The sequence below is a fragment of the Anser cygnoides genome, chromosome 1 (assembly GCF_040182565.1).
Source record: "Anser cygnoides isolate HZ-2024a breed goose chromosome 1, Taihu_goose_T2T_genome, whole genome shotgun sequence".
NCBI lineage: Eukaryota > Metazoa > Chordata > Aves > Anseriformes > Anatidae > Anser > Anser cygnoides.
The window spans coordinates 71,382,749-71,401,855 of NC_089873.1; the positions used below are offsets into that span (position 1 = coordinate 71,382,749).

The 19,107-nt window shown below is 35.8% G+C and overlaps 1 protein-coding gene across 5 annotated transcripts in view; it reads left to right on the forward strand.

Moving 5' to 3' along the window:
* LOC106030871 (potassium voltage-gated channel subfamily KQT member 1-like) overlaps nt 1-19,107 on the forward strand; it is a 529,055-nt gene that overhangs the window by 54,910 nt on the left and 455,038 nt on the right. For all 5 annotated transcript variants that reach the window (XM_066999747.1, XM_066999764.1, XM_066999755.1 and 2 more), the window contains exons 4-7: nt 1,890-2,016; nt 7,945-8,023; nt 10,919-11,015; nt 13,525-13,665. In XM_066999747.1, the coding sequence (XP_066855848.1) occupies nt 1,890-2,016; nt 7,945-8,023; nt 10,919-11,015; nt 13,525-13,665 (444 nt within the window). The remainder of the gene's footprint in view (nt 1-1,889; nt 2,017-7,944; nt 8,024-10,918; nt 11,016-13,524; nt 13,666-19,107) is intronic.

A 19,107-nucleotide genomic window follows, 5' to 3' on the forward strand; every position in this document is an offset into this window, starting at 1 on the left:
CTTTTGATGCAGTTGGATGGTACCTTTGTTTTCATTTGAATGCTATGGAAATCTTCCCTTGTCAAATGGCAAGATATCAGTACTGTCAGCCAAAGCACATATGCTATGCTTTTTGTTTCTTCCTCTAAGTCTCTAAGCATTCGTATTTCGGAGGGGGAGGTCAGTGGAGCTCAGCTGTTTTGTTCTGTAGTTGAGGATATGGAACTATTTGTTTCAGAAATGCTCCTTAGATCAAGCTTTGGTACTAGCTTTCTGCCTAAATACAAAAAGAAGAGCTCATGATTTCACAGTCTGCTGCCATTCAGTGCCATTTGTCCAGTAAATCCATATAGACAATGTTTTGCTTCCTTTGCTGCAAATAAGAGATCCTTTATCAGAGACTTGAAACCAAATGCTACTGAGTGATGATATCAGGAACCTGCTAAAAATGTAAGCAATTTAATCAATGAGAAAGCTGTTTGCAAGATCCCTGAAATGCAAGAATTATTTTCCTTTGAATATTATTCTTAAAATGTGCTTTGACTGTTACGATCAAATAAGTTTTTGCATTTAGATTTCAGACACAACACAATCTTAGAAGTATCACTTGTAGAAACTCTAGGTAATATATTACTAAAAAAAACTTCTGGAAAATCTTAAGTTTCAGTAAACTGGGAGCCAATTTGCTGTGTATTTTTTTTTTTTTGTGCTTCTGACTTGAAACTGTGCTGTAAACTTTCTTAGCTTTTTACTAATCCTTGGTTTTAGTCAAGCTGAAAGTACCATGCGAACAGAGGAAAGATTGTACAGATTTTCTTGCTTCTCATTCCAGGCAAAACAAGGAGGTAGAAGTGAATACAGAAATGCTAACCTTAACTTTGTCAAAAAACAGAACTGGAGTTAGGGTTTGTATATTAGTGTAGAGTTTTTTCTTACCTGTTTACTAGCTTTGAAATATTTTGGTGTCTTTTCAGCCATTCAGAGCATCAGTTCTAAAGATATGTCAGCATTGTTATTCAGTGGCATTTGTGATTTAAGTGTGTTCACTCTAGGGGTGCTTTAGATTTCCCCAGGTGCAGATTGCAAACATATTTAAGTTAAAACAAAAATATTTTCCAAAGCTTTAATTTATATAGTAGGTGTTTCGTGACTCTGAGTTACTGGATAAAGTTTGGGTTGGAACAAATCCTAGAAGCTGTGTTTTGGTTGTGGTAACATATGGCAATGGTGGAGGAAAATAAGGAAGGAAGGAACAAAGATCTCAACAAATCCATCCATGTTGTGATCCTCTACTGTTTTCTTTAGAAGTATTTTGAAGTATACTGACTCATGGCTATGCATAACTGCTTTGTAATAAACGGAAGCAATATTACGTGCTGAAGAGAGAAGAAATATTAACATATAGATCATTGATTTGTTTTATAAGTTGTCTATTTTTTAATATTCAAAAGTTGACATTACACTTTCTGTTTTTATATTTATATATATATTTTTTTTTCAGGGTGTGGCAATGTTTCATATACTTGGTATTTTTAGGAATGATATCCTTGGAGTCTCCATTCCTTTTTTTTTTTTATTTTAAAGATCAATAAAGAAATAAGAGTATTGTGTTTTTCCCTGTAATATAATGATGTAATGAAACTTAAGTGGTTATTTTATTCATGTGAAATCACATTCAGAAACAGTTTACATCTCCCTTTAACATACTGGCCAGCATATGCATACAAAATATGAATACATAAAGCACATTCCTTTTTTAATGCAGTGTTTCTTTCATCTCCACAAGCTTATTTTTATTAGTTGTAGGAATAAATTATATGTGCAAACTAAAAACAAAACAAACACACACACACACACACACAAAAGAAACGCAAAAAACCTGATATTTTGTTCTTTTAATTCTTATATAGGAAATAGTTCTGGTTGTGTTTTTTGGTGCTGAATATGTGGTCCGATTGTGGTCTGCAGGCTGTAGGAGTAAATATGTTGGCTTCCAGGGAAGAATACGTTTTGCCAGAAAGCCAATATCGATTATCGGTAAGATTTATTTATTTATTTTTTTAATTTTAACTTTTATTTAATCTTTTATTTTTATCTTATTATCATCCAGTTTTAAGTAGAGATGTCACCTACTGTAGAGATTATATTGCAGATCTGAGCTATGTTTCAAGCATATGTCTGATTTGTGAGCCTATGCAATTTTTTTACTTTGGATTGATAAAACTGAACACTTAACATATGTCTGTGAGACACAGGCAGGCCATCAGCTTAAGAAAGGCAAAATTCATAAAGGGAAGAAATCCTTATTAAATCTACATGTGTAACTGGGAAAAAAATTGAAAAAGTTTTTGTCCTGAGGTTTGATGTAGAAAGCAGACAGAAAGGTAAGTACAAATCGGAGAAAAAATGAAAATGTGCAAAGGGAAACTTGGGAAAAATTGCCCTGGCTAATACTAAAGTTAAGCAGTTTGAGGGACAATGGTGGTTACCATCTCTAGAGTAAGAGAGAGTTTAGGGGAAGAGGTAGCTAACAGAACGTGTGGAACAATGATAGATTAATAAAAGGTGATATGTGGGCAAAATTGCACTAGATCATAAAATAAGCTTTTTTGTTTTGTATCTGGGATTTTATATAAACTCCAGCAGAGCTATGAATTATATAACTCAACATCAACATCATTGGATTTTAAATAGACTAAAGTGGGAGAAGTGAAAAGGGGAGAGAATGGGCTGATGGTTCCTTAACCATCTGCAACTTTATGAAACTCGATGCAAAAGATTAGAAAACAACATGTTCTATTGTACATCTGGATGTTGGTAGTGAATAACGTGATGAGATATTGTACTTAATTTTTGGTTATTGAGAAAGAAGTGTTTCATTACATATAAATAAATTCTGCTGCTGCTTCTAGAGCTGTTCTAGTTTCGTGATCTAACATGAGCCCTATAGGTAATTTTTTTTCTTCTAGTCCTCTTCTTGACTTCTCTTTCAATCAAGAAATGTTCTTAGTAAGTATATTGGAGTACACAAGTGCAGCAGAAAATGTGTCAGTCCCATTCAACTGTGATTTCAACTTGATACCATTTCTGTATAATAGTATTGTGCATTTACTGTAGTAAACATTAAGGTTTGTGTAGCCCTTGGAGAAGATACAGTGTCTTTGTTAATAAATGCTGGGAATGACTACAGCTGGTTTTGCATTCAAAGCAAACAGTAATACTTTTACATTTAAAATTCCCCTAAGAATAAAATACATTTAAAGCTAAGATTTGCTTTCATATATCAAATACAGATGGAACTGTGTCTATATTAATCCAAGTGGATAAATTTGGGAAATACATTTGTCTTGAATGATAGAATCATACTGACTCATCCTATCATTTTCAGAACAATAAGAATAAAACACAAACACAAGAAAAATAAATGAAAGTATAAGAGCAAAATGTAAAAGTGAAGGTATTCAATTTATATTTAAATCAGTATGAAAGCATTTATTTTAACATCAGCAAATATAAACATTGCTTTGATATCAGAGAAATTTATTGTATTTTTGTACACACAAAAACTGGAATTTGTTCTTGAAAAGTTCATTTTGGGTAATGTTTTCCCCCTCCCCACCTTCTCCCCAACAGTGAATTAATAAAAATTTCTATGGTGCATATAACCAGAAAGAGATCCTGTAGTCAAGGCTAGCAATTATTTTATTTTGTAAATTTGCTTAATATTACTGAAGTCCATGCTGGATAAAATAGTATGTTAGCATGCAACTTCTATAACAGGAAATAAAACATGAAGATAGGAGGTCACATTATTTCTTGTGTCTTCTTTTAAAATTTAATCTAAAGGGGAAACTGATGTAACTTCTTTACCATTTAAATCAGAATTTTGTATTTCTTAGGTAGGTTTTCTAAAGCTAACCAAATTTTTCTCCTTTTTGAAGACAGAGTACATGTAATTGAGAAAAGACAATTCTGTAATTAAAGAATGTTGGGACACACAAATCAAATTAATTCCCAGCATCCCTGGAGAAATCGCTTTGTCTCTCCATGCTTCTTCATTCCCTAGTTCACAGAATTAGCACGTTTAAAGAGTTCTAGTGCTCGTGTATTATCATAGAAGCAGTAATACTGATATCTTTCCTAAATGTTGATTTAACACTTAAATTACTTTCTATTACTTAGGGTTAAGTTAGCAGCTAAGTGCTTCTGAATCTCCTAGCCTAATCAGGCTTTTATGAAACACAGCTACCAAGCACATGCAAAACCAAGAGAACATCCTTTTACCTATTTAATCCTTCTGTTGTTGTTGTGGAAAATGTCACAAAAAACAACTTATGAATTAACTTCTGCTTGTACTTGTTGTGACACCATGCAGTTTGAAAAGAGATATTTAGGTACATAAATTACTGGATTAAAGACTTGAGCACACATATGTGAGTCCATCTCTTATTGTCCTTAAGCAAAGGACTGTATTTATGAGCACCTTTAATTGGTTATGATAGAGCTCTGAAAAAGCATAAGCACTTGGTATGTTCTAGCTACAGTGTATTCATTTAACGTGTGTGATGCCCACAGAAAACTAAAATTCAGTGAAAAAGAATATCATGTAAATCAAATTCAAGTATCTGCATATAATCTGTTTAATAAGTCCTTATGAACATCATATTCTCTCCAGACTACTAATAACACATCTCCAGGCTGAGGAATATTTGCATTCTGTAAAATACTTCGGCAACTAAAAATGAAAATACAAATAAAAATTCCTAAAATAAAATGGTTTTACTGTTTTTACTTTAAAATGATTATTTGCTTTTAGTCAAAAAGCTGAGAATTTTATACTAGTAAGTAAACTTGTGAGGACAGGTCAGCAATTTGCTTGAAAAAAAGCAACACTCAGGTAGGCTGTGTTATAGGTATTGCTATGTGCTGTCCTGAATTGTGTGTATAAATAAGTAATAGTTCACTGGCAAGCTGAATTTTAGAAAAAAAATGGCAGCTGGTTGGATTTGCTAAAGGATTTAGAGCATGAGAGTTAGTCATAGGTACAGTAGGCTTACCTGTGAACTAGAATTTCAAAGTTGTGTACTACATATGATAAATTGCAGGGATTTATGTGATTTATGTAGGTCTGTTATCTACATATGTACTGCACAGGCTATGCAGAAGTTGCTGTGTCGTTTTTGTCTCTCTCCACCTCATGTACCATGCATGTACCTCATGCAGCCATGTTTGCAAATGTAGGTAGGTAGAATGTTTGAGAAGGTTATACTGTTGTTCCTAAATTACTGGAATTCAATTTTTAGAAATTACAAAGGTTTCCTGACATTTCTTCATTTGGAAACTAATATAAATATTCATGTAATGTTAATCCAACTACTAATGATTGTTATAGTTGAAGTTATTTAAATAAACGATGGTCTTTTATCCAGACATTTTCTATGCCAAGTAAGTGCTTCAGTCTGAGTTTTGTGGAGGCATTTAATGCAAAATATTGAAGTTGTTTCTAAAAAAAAAAAAAAGTAATTCTGGTTACTTCTCATACAGAAGTTCTACTACTTCCAAACTTTGAAGCAGATACTTGACAATGAGAAAATAGGTTTTTGATTATCCCTGAAATTCAACTCTATGCTAACTAATAAGCCTTTGAAAAAAAAAATGTGGCTTCTTAATGCTTAAAATACCCTGCTAGGGAATGATCTTATATTCTTCAAAGGTTCACCTGCACAATTCAAATTTCAGGTTTCTCTGAGCAGCAGAGCTGGGGCTAGGAGTAGAAAATAAATTGATTTTGGTTTAAGAGTGGTCTTCCTGAAACTTTTGAAGGCACATGGAAAAGGATAATACTGGGCTCAAATACCAAAGTGTAGTGGCTGGGTAGGAGGAATGGACTGGAACACACAGGAGGAAAGGACAGGAGGATGGATACTGATGTCAAGATCTGGGACAAGGAAGTATAAAAAGACTCACAAGCCAGCAGAATGTTTGGGGGAAGGACGTTGGGTCTGAAAATACATGAGATTTAAAGGTGGCAGTGTAAGGGCAGAAGGATATGCTGTAGACCTGGAGTGTAAAACAGGGCTGTTTGAACCAGTGAAGTGGGATTAGTATGAGAAACAGAGAAGTAGAGATAGTAAAACAGGTTTGGAGGAAATAATTGGAACGTCTGTACCATGTAGGAGACACTTATTAAAAATTGAAAGAAAAAATGAAAAATCTGTATTGCTGTCACTACTTGATTGAAAAATATTTTGAAAGTGTCAGTCTTTTCTTCTTTAATTGCTGGTCATCAGATAAGTATCTATATGTTTGATATTTTAGTAAAGACATCTGGTGAAACATTTATTCTAGAGAAAAGTTCTGCATTAAAGTGCAATGTAATATGGGGAAAAAAAAAAAAGGCCCTCCCTAAAATCCATGTGTTTACAAATACGTGTTCACACGCATACATGATAAAGGAACAATACAGAAAATGGAAGGTCAGATAATCAAAATTTAGATTATCTCAGAATGGAAGCTCTTTCTGTAACTTTAATTTACTCCTCCCTGTACTTATTCATAAATGTACAATTATTGTAGTAGAGTCTTTAATTACCTGATTTCTTAGGTAGGAATCTGGATTTACAGTAAATCAGACTGATTCTGAAAATAATCTGAGTCAGAATGAAAGATACCGTTGGTTGTAGAACTGCTGCAATATGTGTTGCAGCAGCTATATGGTTGTGAACGAGGCAAGAGAATATTTAAGGAAGAGCGAAAAAAGTGTTGTTGCCTCTGATGTTGGATTCTATCCTACAACTTGCCTAGGCATCACATGGAAACTCTGTGGCAGTCATTTAAATCAGTTTTCACAAGTGTACCTCATTTTCTGGATGTCCAAATGAAAGCTTTGAAGTCAGGTTACAGAGGTTCTGAGTTCTCACAGCTGCAAGTGAAGTCAGTAGGCACTGTTATTTTTGAAGTGCTATATAATGGTAAGTGCTCTGAAGAATAAGGTACTGCTTGTTTCAACTTGGCAAGGAAAATTTGCCCAAATTTTTCCTTATTCTATGCACATTTGCTTCCCATTTATAATACTATCCTTTATTTTCTAGTCAGAATTAGAAAGGGAAGCACTTAGATTCTCTGAAGGGGAGTACCACAGAAATGCTCATGAGGAAATTAGAAAAATGTCCTTTCAGAATAATGACAGAGTAGGATTCAATAAACCTGTTCACTGAATTAGGAAAACAGAAAATGTTTAAAGGTTGTTGATGCTGTGAACACAATCCGTCATTTGCATTGTATGATGCTGGAAGTGTGTAAACTGTGGAGTTGTGGGAAAAAATGAGAACTGTGGGAACAATTATCATTTTTTTCATACATTAAAGACTGTATCACAAAGTAAACCAACAACAGCTCCGACTCTTTTTGTTCAACCTTTGTTCTGACAGTTCTGTAAACTTTGAAATATTGGCTTTACAGCTTTAATATAATTTTTAAACTACAAGTTTGTGTATCTGCTTGTGACACCTGTCTGCATGCTTTTCATAAATGGTGGAAACAAATCCTTGCTTTCCCTCTTAAGTCAAGAGCCCTGAGACAAAACATGGATTCATTTCTATGGTGTAAATATGACTTTTCCTTTATTGTTTTCATGTAAAGCTGCCTGATTTGTTCTGTCAGAATCATTAAAACTTCTGTTATTAAATTAATTATGGAAGAACCTGTAGCTGTTCTTTCTTTCGCTCTTTCTTTTGCTCTTTTGCTCTTTTTCTTCTCTCTCTCTCTTTTTTTTTTGGGGGGGGGGGGGCGGGGGAGAGTGTGTTTGAAATTATTACATTAACTTACTGCCCACCAAATTTCAGCTAACTTCATTTCTTTTTTGAAGTTCTTTCCTCAGACTATATTCATTTATTCATTGTGTGTTTCAGTGCTGAGAGCTAACATTTAATACACTCTTTCATTTTTTTAATTTTTTTTTAACAGATCTAATTGTGGTAATAGCCTCGATTATTGTTCTGAGCATAGGATCTAATGGGCAGGTGTTTGCCACCTCAGCAATAAGGTATGTTCTTCTAGTGACTTGCAGCTCTTCACAGCCACACAGATATAAATCTAGTTTAGGAAAAGTTGTTATAATGAAACACTGGGCAGTGGAAGATGCATTATTGTTTGCTCACTGCTTGGGTAACAGGAGTGCAGAAACAAGGCATATGAAGAATGGTGTGAATGCCAAAGCCAAGAGGAAACAACTAAAGAAACATTACATTCTATGTAAAACATCAAACATTTCTCTATGTTAGACAAAAGAACATTAATGAACATCAGTTTATTTAAGAAGTAATCCAGATAGCACTTAACTCAGTACTTTATAAATATGAGTAATTACTTTGTTTAAACTCTAATTATGCTTTGGTGGATTTGTTTGGCGCAAGTAACTCATACCATACATGAACCAGAAACATTTGATGTCTAGTGTGTTTGTTCAGCTTGCATTAAGTACTGCAGGCTTGTTCAGGGAAGTAAACTGAGTAAATAGAAGAAAGGAAATGATAAGTGGAGTAGGTATACTTCCCACTCTTTCTAAGTTAACTTGCAAGATGTACTGCATTTTCTGTTACAAACCTCTGATTTCCCCTGCAGTCTGATCACTGGGATTTATCTACACTAATCTAGCTGTGTAGAAAAACAGTAAAGGGAACTATATGTATAAGGTGTTTTTTAAAGTATTCTGTTACCATAGAACATTAATCTTTACGTGACAATAAAATCCACACAGGAGAAGAGGAGGGTAAATGTGAAAATTTTAAGGATTTTGTTGTATTTAACAAACTGTGTAGGAAGGGCTTTAATGAAAACGCCTTCTGTGTATTTATTTACGAACCCAGTTGGCTTTGGGTTCAGTATGTATGTCCTTTCCTGATGTTAAATTATACAGTCACTGTCCTACAACTCAGGATGCTTTCTACCAGAGATATCTCTGCAGTGATGTTATTGCCCCATTGAAAAACTATCTGGGACAGGCAAGTCTCAGTCTGATAGGTTTTCTGACAATGCATTCTGTGATGCAAGTAGCTGTTTTGGAATTAAGAAGGAAACATAGAATCATAGAATCATTAAGGTTAGAAGAGACCTCCAAATACCTTCTAGCCCAACCATCCCCCAACCACCAATGTCACCCACTAAACCATGTCCCTAAGCACCACGTCCAACCTTTCCTTAAACACCCCCAGTGAAGGTGACTCCACCACCTCCCTGGGCAACCCATTCCAATGCCTGACTACTCTTTCTGAGAAGAAATGTCTCCTCATTTCCAACCTGAACCTCCCCTGGAGCAACTTGAGGCCATTCCCTCTTGTCCTATCGCTAGTTATCTGTGAGAAGAGACCGACCCCCAGCTCCCCACAACCTCCTTTCAGGTAGCTGTAGAGAGCAATCAGGTCTCCCCTGAACCTCCTCTTCTCCAGACTGAACAACCCCAGTTCCCTCAGCCGCTCCTCAATTTCTTTTTTCTTTTCAGAGGAAAGGAAATGGGGTGTGCATATTCAGAGGCTGTGTAACTAGAGTTTTGCCTTCACTATTTTACTTTTTTAAATCTATACTTGTGAAACTTTCCGTGCCTGTAACACGCATGTCAGAACTTGGCTTATAGTAACATAATAGACCTTAACATCTTAGATACAACAGAGACAGGAAAATCGAGAACTGCCATTGGGTCAAGCATCAAAAGAGTGTCTAACAATTATACAGGAGAGCTATGTGTGACTCACCTGTTCCAACATCAGCAATCAATGACATAAGTCCACTGGTACACACATTTGGTAGTCTTGTAATTCTTCGTTGACTCATGTTTTAATTATCAGGTTTTAAGTGGTTATTTTAAAGTTTCTGAGATAATTAAAACTATAATTCTAATGGCATATCAAAGAAATAAAACAAAGTGTACTCAATCATTTATACGTCATTTGGTAGTCAGTATTATTGTCTTCTTCCAACATAAAAGACAAGAATTTGATCATCTGATTGGCAACTGTGAAAGCTCAGAAAAACTTGCTTTGTGACTAAAGGAAATGTTGGATCATTCAGAATACAGTATGCCTTCTCTGTCTGAATAACACCACTGACTGAAGGAAAGCATCATGCTGAGGATCTTGCCAGTTGATGTAGCCTGGAAGAATGCAGCTAAAGTGGGATTGAAATAAGATGACTGAACTAAAAAACAGTAATAATAAATGGGGATAGCAGAGGTAAAATACTATAGTGAAAAATTTTCAGATAGGTGAATTCAACATCCTTTTCTACTATTCACTGTTTTGTTTCAATGATAAGATAGTAAAACAAGGGCAGGAAAATGAAGTTCATTGCAAAAAGGGTCAGTAGAAGGAAATATTTTCATTGAATAGATTTATTGAAGACCCATACTGATAATTATTTTTCTTTAGCTGAAAATGTTCAAAGTTTATGCTTCAGTTATTGTCCTAAAATCACCTATCTATTTCCAGTTAGATGGTTTCTATTACTTAACACGAAGGACTTCAGTAGTAGAACATGTTTAGTTCACATTCTGCTTTTGGCAACTAGAGGAAAATATTTTCTCATATTTATATTAGTAAAGTTTGAAGCACTGGTTTTCTTGGAAAGAAACATTTGAGAATCATATTCAGGTAAACAATGTTAAGTTTCCTTCAAGTTTGAAAGTATATATTTTAGAAATTTCTTGCCTCTTTTTTTTTTTTTAATTGTTGTACAAGTCTATATTTCTGAATATATTTGCACACAATGTAATGAGATCTCAACATATTGTCTACTGAGACTTCCTCAAGTCTAAGATGCAATCTTACTGGGGTCAATGCCTTTGTCTTAATTTGGCTGTATGTTAGTGAACATAGTCAATTCTGTATAGGCACAAAAGTACTGACCTCAATCACTGTTTCAATTTAATGTCCTGTTTTTCTTACAGGGGAATCCGGTTTCTCCAGATACTTCGCATGCTTCATGTAGATCGGCAGGGAGGCACCTGGAGACTACTAGGATCAGTTGTTTTCATACATCGTCAGGTACTAGATCTTTAAAGATCCCCTGCCTTTTGTTTACTCCAGTATATCTTTTTATGGACTTAAAATCATAGTCTGGTTTAAATTCTTGCAAGTTCTTGCAAGAGGAAAAATACTTTAAAAGACCATCATGCGTTTCTACTTTTAAAATGAGAACACTATTCTTTACTTCAGGTCAGTGGTTAGCAGTGCATCGGCATCAGCATTTTTTTTGAAATTAATTGCTATACTCTTTGATCTTGTTCTTCAGTATAACTTATTATATTCAGTTATGTGGGCTGTCTTTCATATTGCAAACACTGTCCACTGTCTTCACATCCTATATTGGTTGTTCTGTGGAAAAAAAAAAAAAAAAAAAAAGTACAAGTGGAAATACTTTGATTGAACAAAAAGTTATTTAAATTGTTCTTTTCTGTCTGAATAAGGAGTTTTCTAATTCATTCTATAAATAATCATACTATGTTGTGATAATATAACAGGAAAGCAATGTTTTAAGCAGATAGGCAGTTAAACACAGAGGTAAACATGGCTGTAAACAGTTCTTTGTCTGCCAAAGTTTGGAAACAGTTATTCTGTATGAACATTCACTAAAGTTGAAAAGCTTAAATGTTTTAGTTCAGACTTTTAAAATGACTGGTTGAATAATTCTTTTTGATGTTTTATGGAGCTGACATCTATATGAACATGATAATAAAGTTTTATCAATAGCCTTTAAATTGCATAAATACCATACCTTGGAGGGCTACTACTGTGCTATAAATTTTTACATCAGACTTCTAAGGGTGGTTCTTTAACCTGCTCTTTATGAGTGTAGATTTCTTCTTCAGATATTGACAAATAATTATAGATTTCCACGGACATTCTTTCATTTGCTTCATTCTGTAGGTAGACAATTGCTTTTTTTTTTTTTTTTTAAGTGTTCTGGGGCAGAGAATGTGAAGTACTTAATCCAAAAGAATCATGTTATGTTACTTTAATTCCTTTTATTTTTTCCCCAGTAGTGTAGGAAATTTTATGCCCTTATGAAGCCATTGATGCACATTGAGGTCTTGATTTAAAATAATCTTTTAAAAATGCTTTAGCATAAAGTCTACTTTTGTCTTGTACAACAGGATGAATTTTAATGCTCTAAGACTGTGTAGTCTTCATTTACTGTGGTCACATTGCCTAGATATCTAACTAGGGCAGAACTGGAATCCAAATATATGTTCTCAACTTTTCCTAATTTTACTGACAGAGGTGTTTGAGAATACCCTTCTTCCATGGGTATTCAAATTTTTAGTCAAGAATCTTGAAATACCGTCTCCAAAATATAACCTAAGTCTTAAATGTCACAAATACAAGTTCAACGGTTTGAAGAGAAAAAAAAAACAAAAAACAAAAAACAAACAAGCAAAAAAACCACAACAACAACAAAAAACCTAAATGAAAACACAAAAACTTGAAGTGAATTATAAATAAATGTACCTGAAGTTCTGTGAATCCAAAGTGTCTGTGATGATATATAAAACTCTACAGATCTGTAGAACGTGTCAAAGCAGATCACCCACTAACACACTGAAGAAATGGTAGAATGAAAGTGGGGTGTTTTCTTTGTAGGCAAGGAACAAGAACTAGTCTCCATTTCCATTGTAGTTTTCTATGGATCACTGAACATACAGTCTCAGGTGTTAAACAGTTTCCTCTTGCATTGGAAAAACATTGTGTAGTCAAATAAAAGAGTTGTGAAAAATCAGAGAAAGCTAAATACTTTCAACTATTAAAAGTAAAAAGAAGGAGCTTTTCACAGCAATGGGGTGTTATCTGCAAGTACACAGCATGCCATTATCATTAGAAAAAAGTATGGAAAAAATATAGTGATCAATACATGCTCTGGAAGATACTTTTTTATTTTTTTTCATTTCTGAAGTATGGGGAATGTCTACCTAACTTACTGTATTGTTTCTTAGGCTAACACTGATAAATGCAACAAGTCAGTCTTATGGTCAGTCTTAAGCAATCAAAGTATAGGATGTACAAGTTGCTTTCTTAGATGTGGTCACAATCAGAAGAACACGGCCTTCGATTCATAACAGTTATTTTATCATACTGTTCATAAAGTGCATTTCTAAAGCAGTGCTTTACTATTTTTAAAATGTATTAACATTTGGTATTCTGAGTGGACAATTAAATGGAACAATTCCCATTCAACCCTATTTAAAGGACATGAAACAGGACAGATGTCCTGCCCTACATTTAGCAGTACAAATGACTGTGTAAATGGTGGCTTCTGCTTGCTTTTTCAATCTAACATAAATAGAAAACAAAACATTTGCTTACATGTTTTACTGGAAGCAGATTTCATACCTGAAATGAAACTTATTAATTTTTCTATCATGATGCAAACAAACCAAAGCAAAACAAAACAAAAAACAAACAACAACAAAAAAACCCAAACAGGTATTTATAATGTTTTTTAATAGATAATATATGATTTAAACATTATGTACTCATTTATTTTCTATTTTAATAGGAACTTATAACTACGTTGTACATTGGATTCTTGGGATTAATCTTTTCATCCTATTTTGTTTATCTTGCTGAGAAGGATGCAGTTGATGAGGATGGAAAGACAGGTTTCTCCAGCTATGCTGATGCCCTTTGGTGGGGTGTGGTAAGTCTTTATCAGAAAAATGTGTACTCAAACTAAATGTGCAAGATTTTCTGCTGAAGTTGTGATCATTTTCTCTTTTTCAAAAATTACATTTGTGTAAGGAACACATTTGTGTAGGGAAGCTTGGCAACTTTTCAAAAAGGATACCAGGAAAAGAATGTAATAAATGAAATTAAATTATTTTGGTGTTTGATAGCAAGTCTTTTGCTAACTAGCCTTGAAAACATACAAATGGGAAAAAAAAATAATATATATATATATAAATTTAAATCCACATTGCAAAAAGAGTGTAAGTACCCCTTGAATCCTATACCACTTTTAAACTCCACTTAATGTTCTGCAAAAGGTCTGTAACTTTTAAAAGAATATTCTGTTTGTGGAAGCTTGACTCTAACTTTTAATTTTTGGATCTCTTTGTGTAAAGATCCTTGTCTTAGTAATAACACAGACCTTGATGCAGGTTAGAAGTTACTGTGTTTTGAATGATTCCATGATTAACAGTTACGATAAATAACTCCATCAAAAGCAACAGACAAATCTCAAATTTATCAGCTTCTTTGGACAGCAGTCATGGTGAGTGTTAATCTTTGGTTAAATAATAATAATAAAGAATCATATGAAGGATGAACTGGAATTATGAGAGCAATGTGGTAATTATTGGTATGTATGCCCAGAATCAGATGAAAAGGGAATAGATAGCTATGAACAGAATAAGAAATACTCCCTTCATATGGCTCTTCTCATCATATTTCTTAGTATGTGTCATGCTTTTCCTCCTTATTAGCTGTTGCACAAACCATCTCTTAGCTGTTGCACAAACCATCTCTGCTCTTGTGGTCCCTTTTACCACTAGAGAACCTTATATATTTTATGAGGTGGCCATCTCATTATAACAAACCCAAAGAGATTCATCACAGTGCTAGTGACAAAGAAAAATGAGAAGACTAGAACAGATGCAGAGCCACCATCTTCCAGAGAGAGAGAAAGAGTTTCAAGAGTATCGTTAAAGATAACAAAAAAATGTTTTTACAAATACATCAACACAAAAAGGAGGACTAAGGAGAATCTCCATCCTTTACTGGATGCGGGGGGAAACTTAGTTACAAAAGATGAGGAAAAGGCTGAGGTGCTCAATGCTTTCTTTGCCTCAGTCTTTAGCGGCAAGACCGGTTGTTCTCTGGATACCGGGTACCCTGAGCTGGTGGAAGGGGATGGGGAGCAGGATGTGGCCATCACTATCCATGAGGAAATGGTTGGCGACCTGCTACAACATTTGGATGTACGGAAGTCTTGGGGCCAGATGGGATCCACCCGAGGGTACTGAGAGAACTAGCAGAGGAGCTGGCCAAGCCGCTTTCCACCATTTATCGGCGGTCCTGGCTATCAGGGGAGGTCCCAGTCGACTGGCGGCTGGCAAACGTGACGCCCATCTACAAGAAGGGTCGGAGGGTAGACCTGGGAAACTATAGGCCTGTTAGCTTGACCTCAGTGCCAGGGAAGCTTATGGAACAGATTATCTTGAATGTCATCACGCGGCACTTGCAGGGCAACCGGGCGATCAGGCCCAGTCAGCATGGGTTTATGAAAGGTAGGTCCTGCTTGACGAACTTGATCTCCTTCTATGACCAAGTGACGCGCTTGGTGGATGAGGGGAAGGCTGTGGATGTGATCTACCTTGACTTCAGTAAGGCTTTTGACACCATTTCCCACAACATTCTCCTCAAGAAACTGGCTGCTTGTGGCTTGGACTGGCGTACACTTTGTTGGGTTAAAAACTGGCTGGATGGCCGGGCCCAAAGAGTAGTGGTGAATGGAGTTAAATCCAGTTGGAGGCCGGTTACTAGTGGAGTCCCCCAGGGCTCAGTGATGGGGCCGGTCCTCTTTAATATCTTTATCGATGACCTGGATGAGGGGATCGAGTGCACCCTCAGTAAGTTTGCAGATGACACCAAGTTAGGTGCATGTGTCGATCTGCTCGAGGGAAGGACGGCTCTGCAAGAGGATCTGGATAGGCTGGACTGATGGGCTGAGGTCAACTGCATGAAGTTCAACAAGGCCAAGTGCCGGGTCCTGCATCTGGGGCGTAACAACCCCAAGCAGCGCTACGGGCTGGGAGATGAGTGGTTGGAAAGCTGCCTGGCAGAGAAGGACCTGGGAGTACTGGTTGATAGTCGGCTGAATATGAGCCAGCAGTGTGCTCAGGTGGCCAAGAAGGCCAACAGCATCCTGGCTTGTAAAAGAAGCAGTGTGGCCAGCAGGTCTAGGGAGGTGATTGTCCCCCTGTACTCGGCTCTGGTGAGGCCGCACCTCGAGTACTGTGTTCAGTTTTGGGCCCCTCGCTACAAGAAGGACATGGAGGTGCTTGAGAGAGTCCAGAGAAGGGCAATGAAGCTGGTGAGGGGTCTGGAGAACAAGTCTTCCGAGGAGTGTCTGAGGGAGCTGGGGTTGTTTAGCCTCGAGAAGAGGAGGCTCAGGGGAGACCTCATTGCTCTCTATAGGTACCTTAAAGGAGGCTGTAGAGAGGTGGGGGTTGGTCTATTCTCCCACGTGCTCAGTGACAGGACGAGGGGGAATGGGCTAAAGTTGCGCCAGGGGAGGTTTAGCTTGGACATTAGGAAGAACTTCTTTACTGAAAGGGTTGTTAGGCATTGGAGTGGACTGCCCAGGGAGGTGGTTGAGTCGCCATCCCTGGAGGTCTTTAAAAGACGTTTAGATGTAGCCCTTAGTGATATGGTTTAGTGTAGGATTTGTTAGTGTTAGGACAGAGGTTGGACTAGATGATCTTGGAGGTCTCTTCCAACCTAGACAATTCTGTGATTCTGTGAAGATTGATTTGAAATGTAATAAACTGGATTTGTTCTTAGATATCAGACTTGAAAAATAACAATATACTTATTAGGCAATAAACCAATTGTTTATCTGAATCCAAATAAACTGATGAGTAAGTCTGGGAAGACAGACAAAATGTTCCTAATAGATGTATGTTTCTAATCCTTAACTTGGATGCTGTGTAAGCCTCTATTTCAGTGAAGTATACAGAAATATAGATTATATTACATGTACCCTGAATTACCACTTTATAAGTGGTTCAGTATAAAAATCTTTTAAGCTTTAAATTCCTGACGTTATGTTGTCAGATACTCATTTCATTTGTAGAGTACCACCTATGCCTGTGCAAAAGAGTACACACTAAAAATGTTCTATTAAAAAAGAAAAATCCATTAAATGGCCAGATGGACCTAATTATCTGACCTGGTGGGAAAAGAACAAAACCATGGAATAACTCATAGAAGAATCACTTGTTAAACTCCTCTACAGACATATGATAAAATTTTCAGTAAAACATAAAGCCCCATGCTTATAGATGTGATAACCTCTAACTAATGGAAGAAAGAAATCTATACCCCAGAAGCACAGATTGTTATATTTTAGAAGCAAAAGTAAACAATTAGAGTATAATTGATGTTATGAAAGACACCCCATGTCTACTTTAAGAAAACAAACCTGTAAAGACGCTCATGACTGAATGCAGTGGAATGCAGCTACTCTTCCTGTTTTTACCAATGATCTAGCTGAACCGTCTGCAAAGTACCTCTAATTAAAAGTGGAGCTGCTTGTGGGAACTTCAGCAGCATTAGGGCTCCCATGAAAGTCTGCGCCTGTTCAGCTAAATCTGTGTGAAATATCTCATGAGTTTTTCTTTCATAGTAAAGTTACAAAGAGCTTTGCAGCACCATGTGAATTAGCATGACAGCAATGAAAGAAATGGATTGCATATAGTTTATTAACAAAAAAAGTCTTAATTTAATGTGTGATCATTAAAGTATGGTGATTCATGTTTGCTCTGCAGTATGTAATTTCTAGGCCTGTAGCTACAAAAGGCCAGAAATGACCAAATTTAGACCCAAGTCTAAAGTGGGTTGAAAGAGAAACCGCTTGTCAAACTAAGGGGAGCTAGGTAAAGTAAAAAACAAACAAAAAGGATTTTCAGCAATCACTTTGTGAACTAACTATGTTTTTTAACATCTAGTTAAGTCAAAGTATACTCATGCATGGATTATTCCTTCATGTAACAAAACTTCCATGTGAAGCAAATGCGCTTTTTTTTTACCCTTTCATCATTTAATTTATTTATTTATTTAACTCTCGGTGTCCTGCACCTACTTTATGAGTTGTATTGAATGTTTAGATATGGACTAAAAGCATTTTATGAAAACTAGAAGCTATAGCCTAGATTCGAGTAAAGAGTACAAAATTAAGGAGGAAAAAAAAAAGTATGGATGTGTTTATACAGACATTTTATTAACATTTTGGACTTAAGGAATTTACAAGAGAGTTCAATTGTGATCATCAACAAAGTATAAAACATGCATTACTTTACCTTGCTGAGGTAGGTGACTTGGAATCTCTATTTGAAAGTGTACTTTTATGCCTTGCAAAGTGTTCATTGGGTTTTGTTGTTGTTTTCCAAAACTTGACTTGTTTTGTGTAACAGCAAAATAAAATCAACTTTGTCTCTCTGTAACTATGTGAGGCACATGAAGAACACTGTTTGAATTGTTGTTTAAGCTTTCCGGACATCTAAGCCTCCTCAGCACTAGTGAGTCAGGGTGCAGGTGCAGTTCACAGCTGGAAACAGTGACAAAGGACAAAGTGAATCAGTTTCTTTTTCTTTTCAAATCTTCTGTAACATAGAAACACAGATGTGGAGTTACTAGGGGGTGAAATTTGATTTCACTTTTGCCTTTCAAAACTTAACCATGGGAAAAAAAAAAAATCTTGCTAGCAAGTATTTGAAAGTCTTATGTGTCAAAAACCGCAGAGTGTATTATGGGTAACATTTTGCTTTGAGTAGAAAGTGCAAGCTTGCTGAACTTGATACAAATGACCTGAAAGGTTTAAATATGAAGAAAAGGGAAAAATAAAGAACCAAAGAGAGTTGGAATTAAATGCTAACAAGGTTCACCCGCTCCAGTTAAATGCAAGGTGGTTTCACCTAGATTTGGCAGACGTGCAGATTAAACTGCAAAGACATATCAAAGGCTTGTGGTATTTATATGAAGCTATTTTCAGAAGTTATAGCATGTTAGAGCACATGCAGAAGCATTTCTAACAGAACTGTCAGCCTGCCAGAGTTGTAACCCATATCACAGCAGTTTTTCCGTCCTATCAGAGTATTTTTCTTGAGGAAATAAGGACATGTTGGTCCCTCCATTCTTGCCTCTTAATGTTGGTAAAACTTACTGCTTTTGCTACAAATGTGACTATTCTATACCATTGAACTTGAGTTAAATAGTGTCTCCAGTAAATCATTGTTAACTGGCAGAGGTCCTTGGGAACAATTGCTCAGAATTTCCAGTAGTAAATTTCTATACCAGAGGTGGTGGTCTGAACCCCTTTATTTTTAATACTTTTTTTTTTTTTTTTTTTTTTTTTTAAATG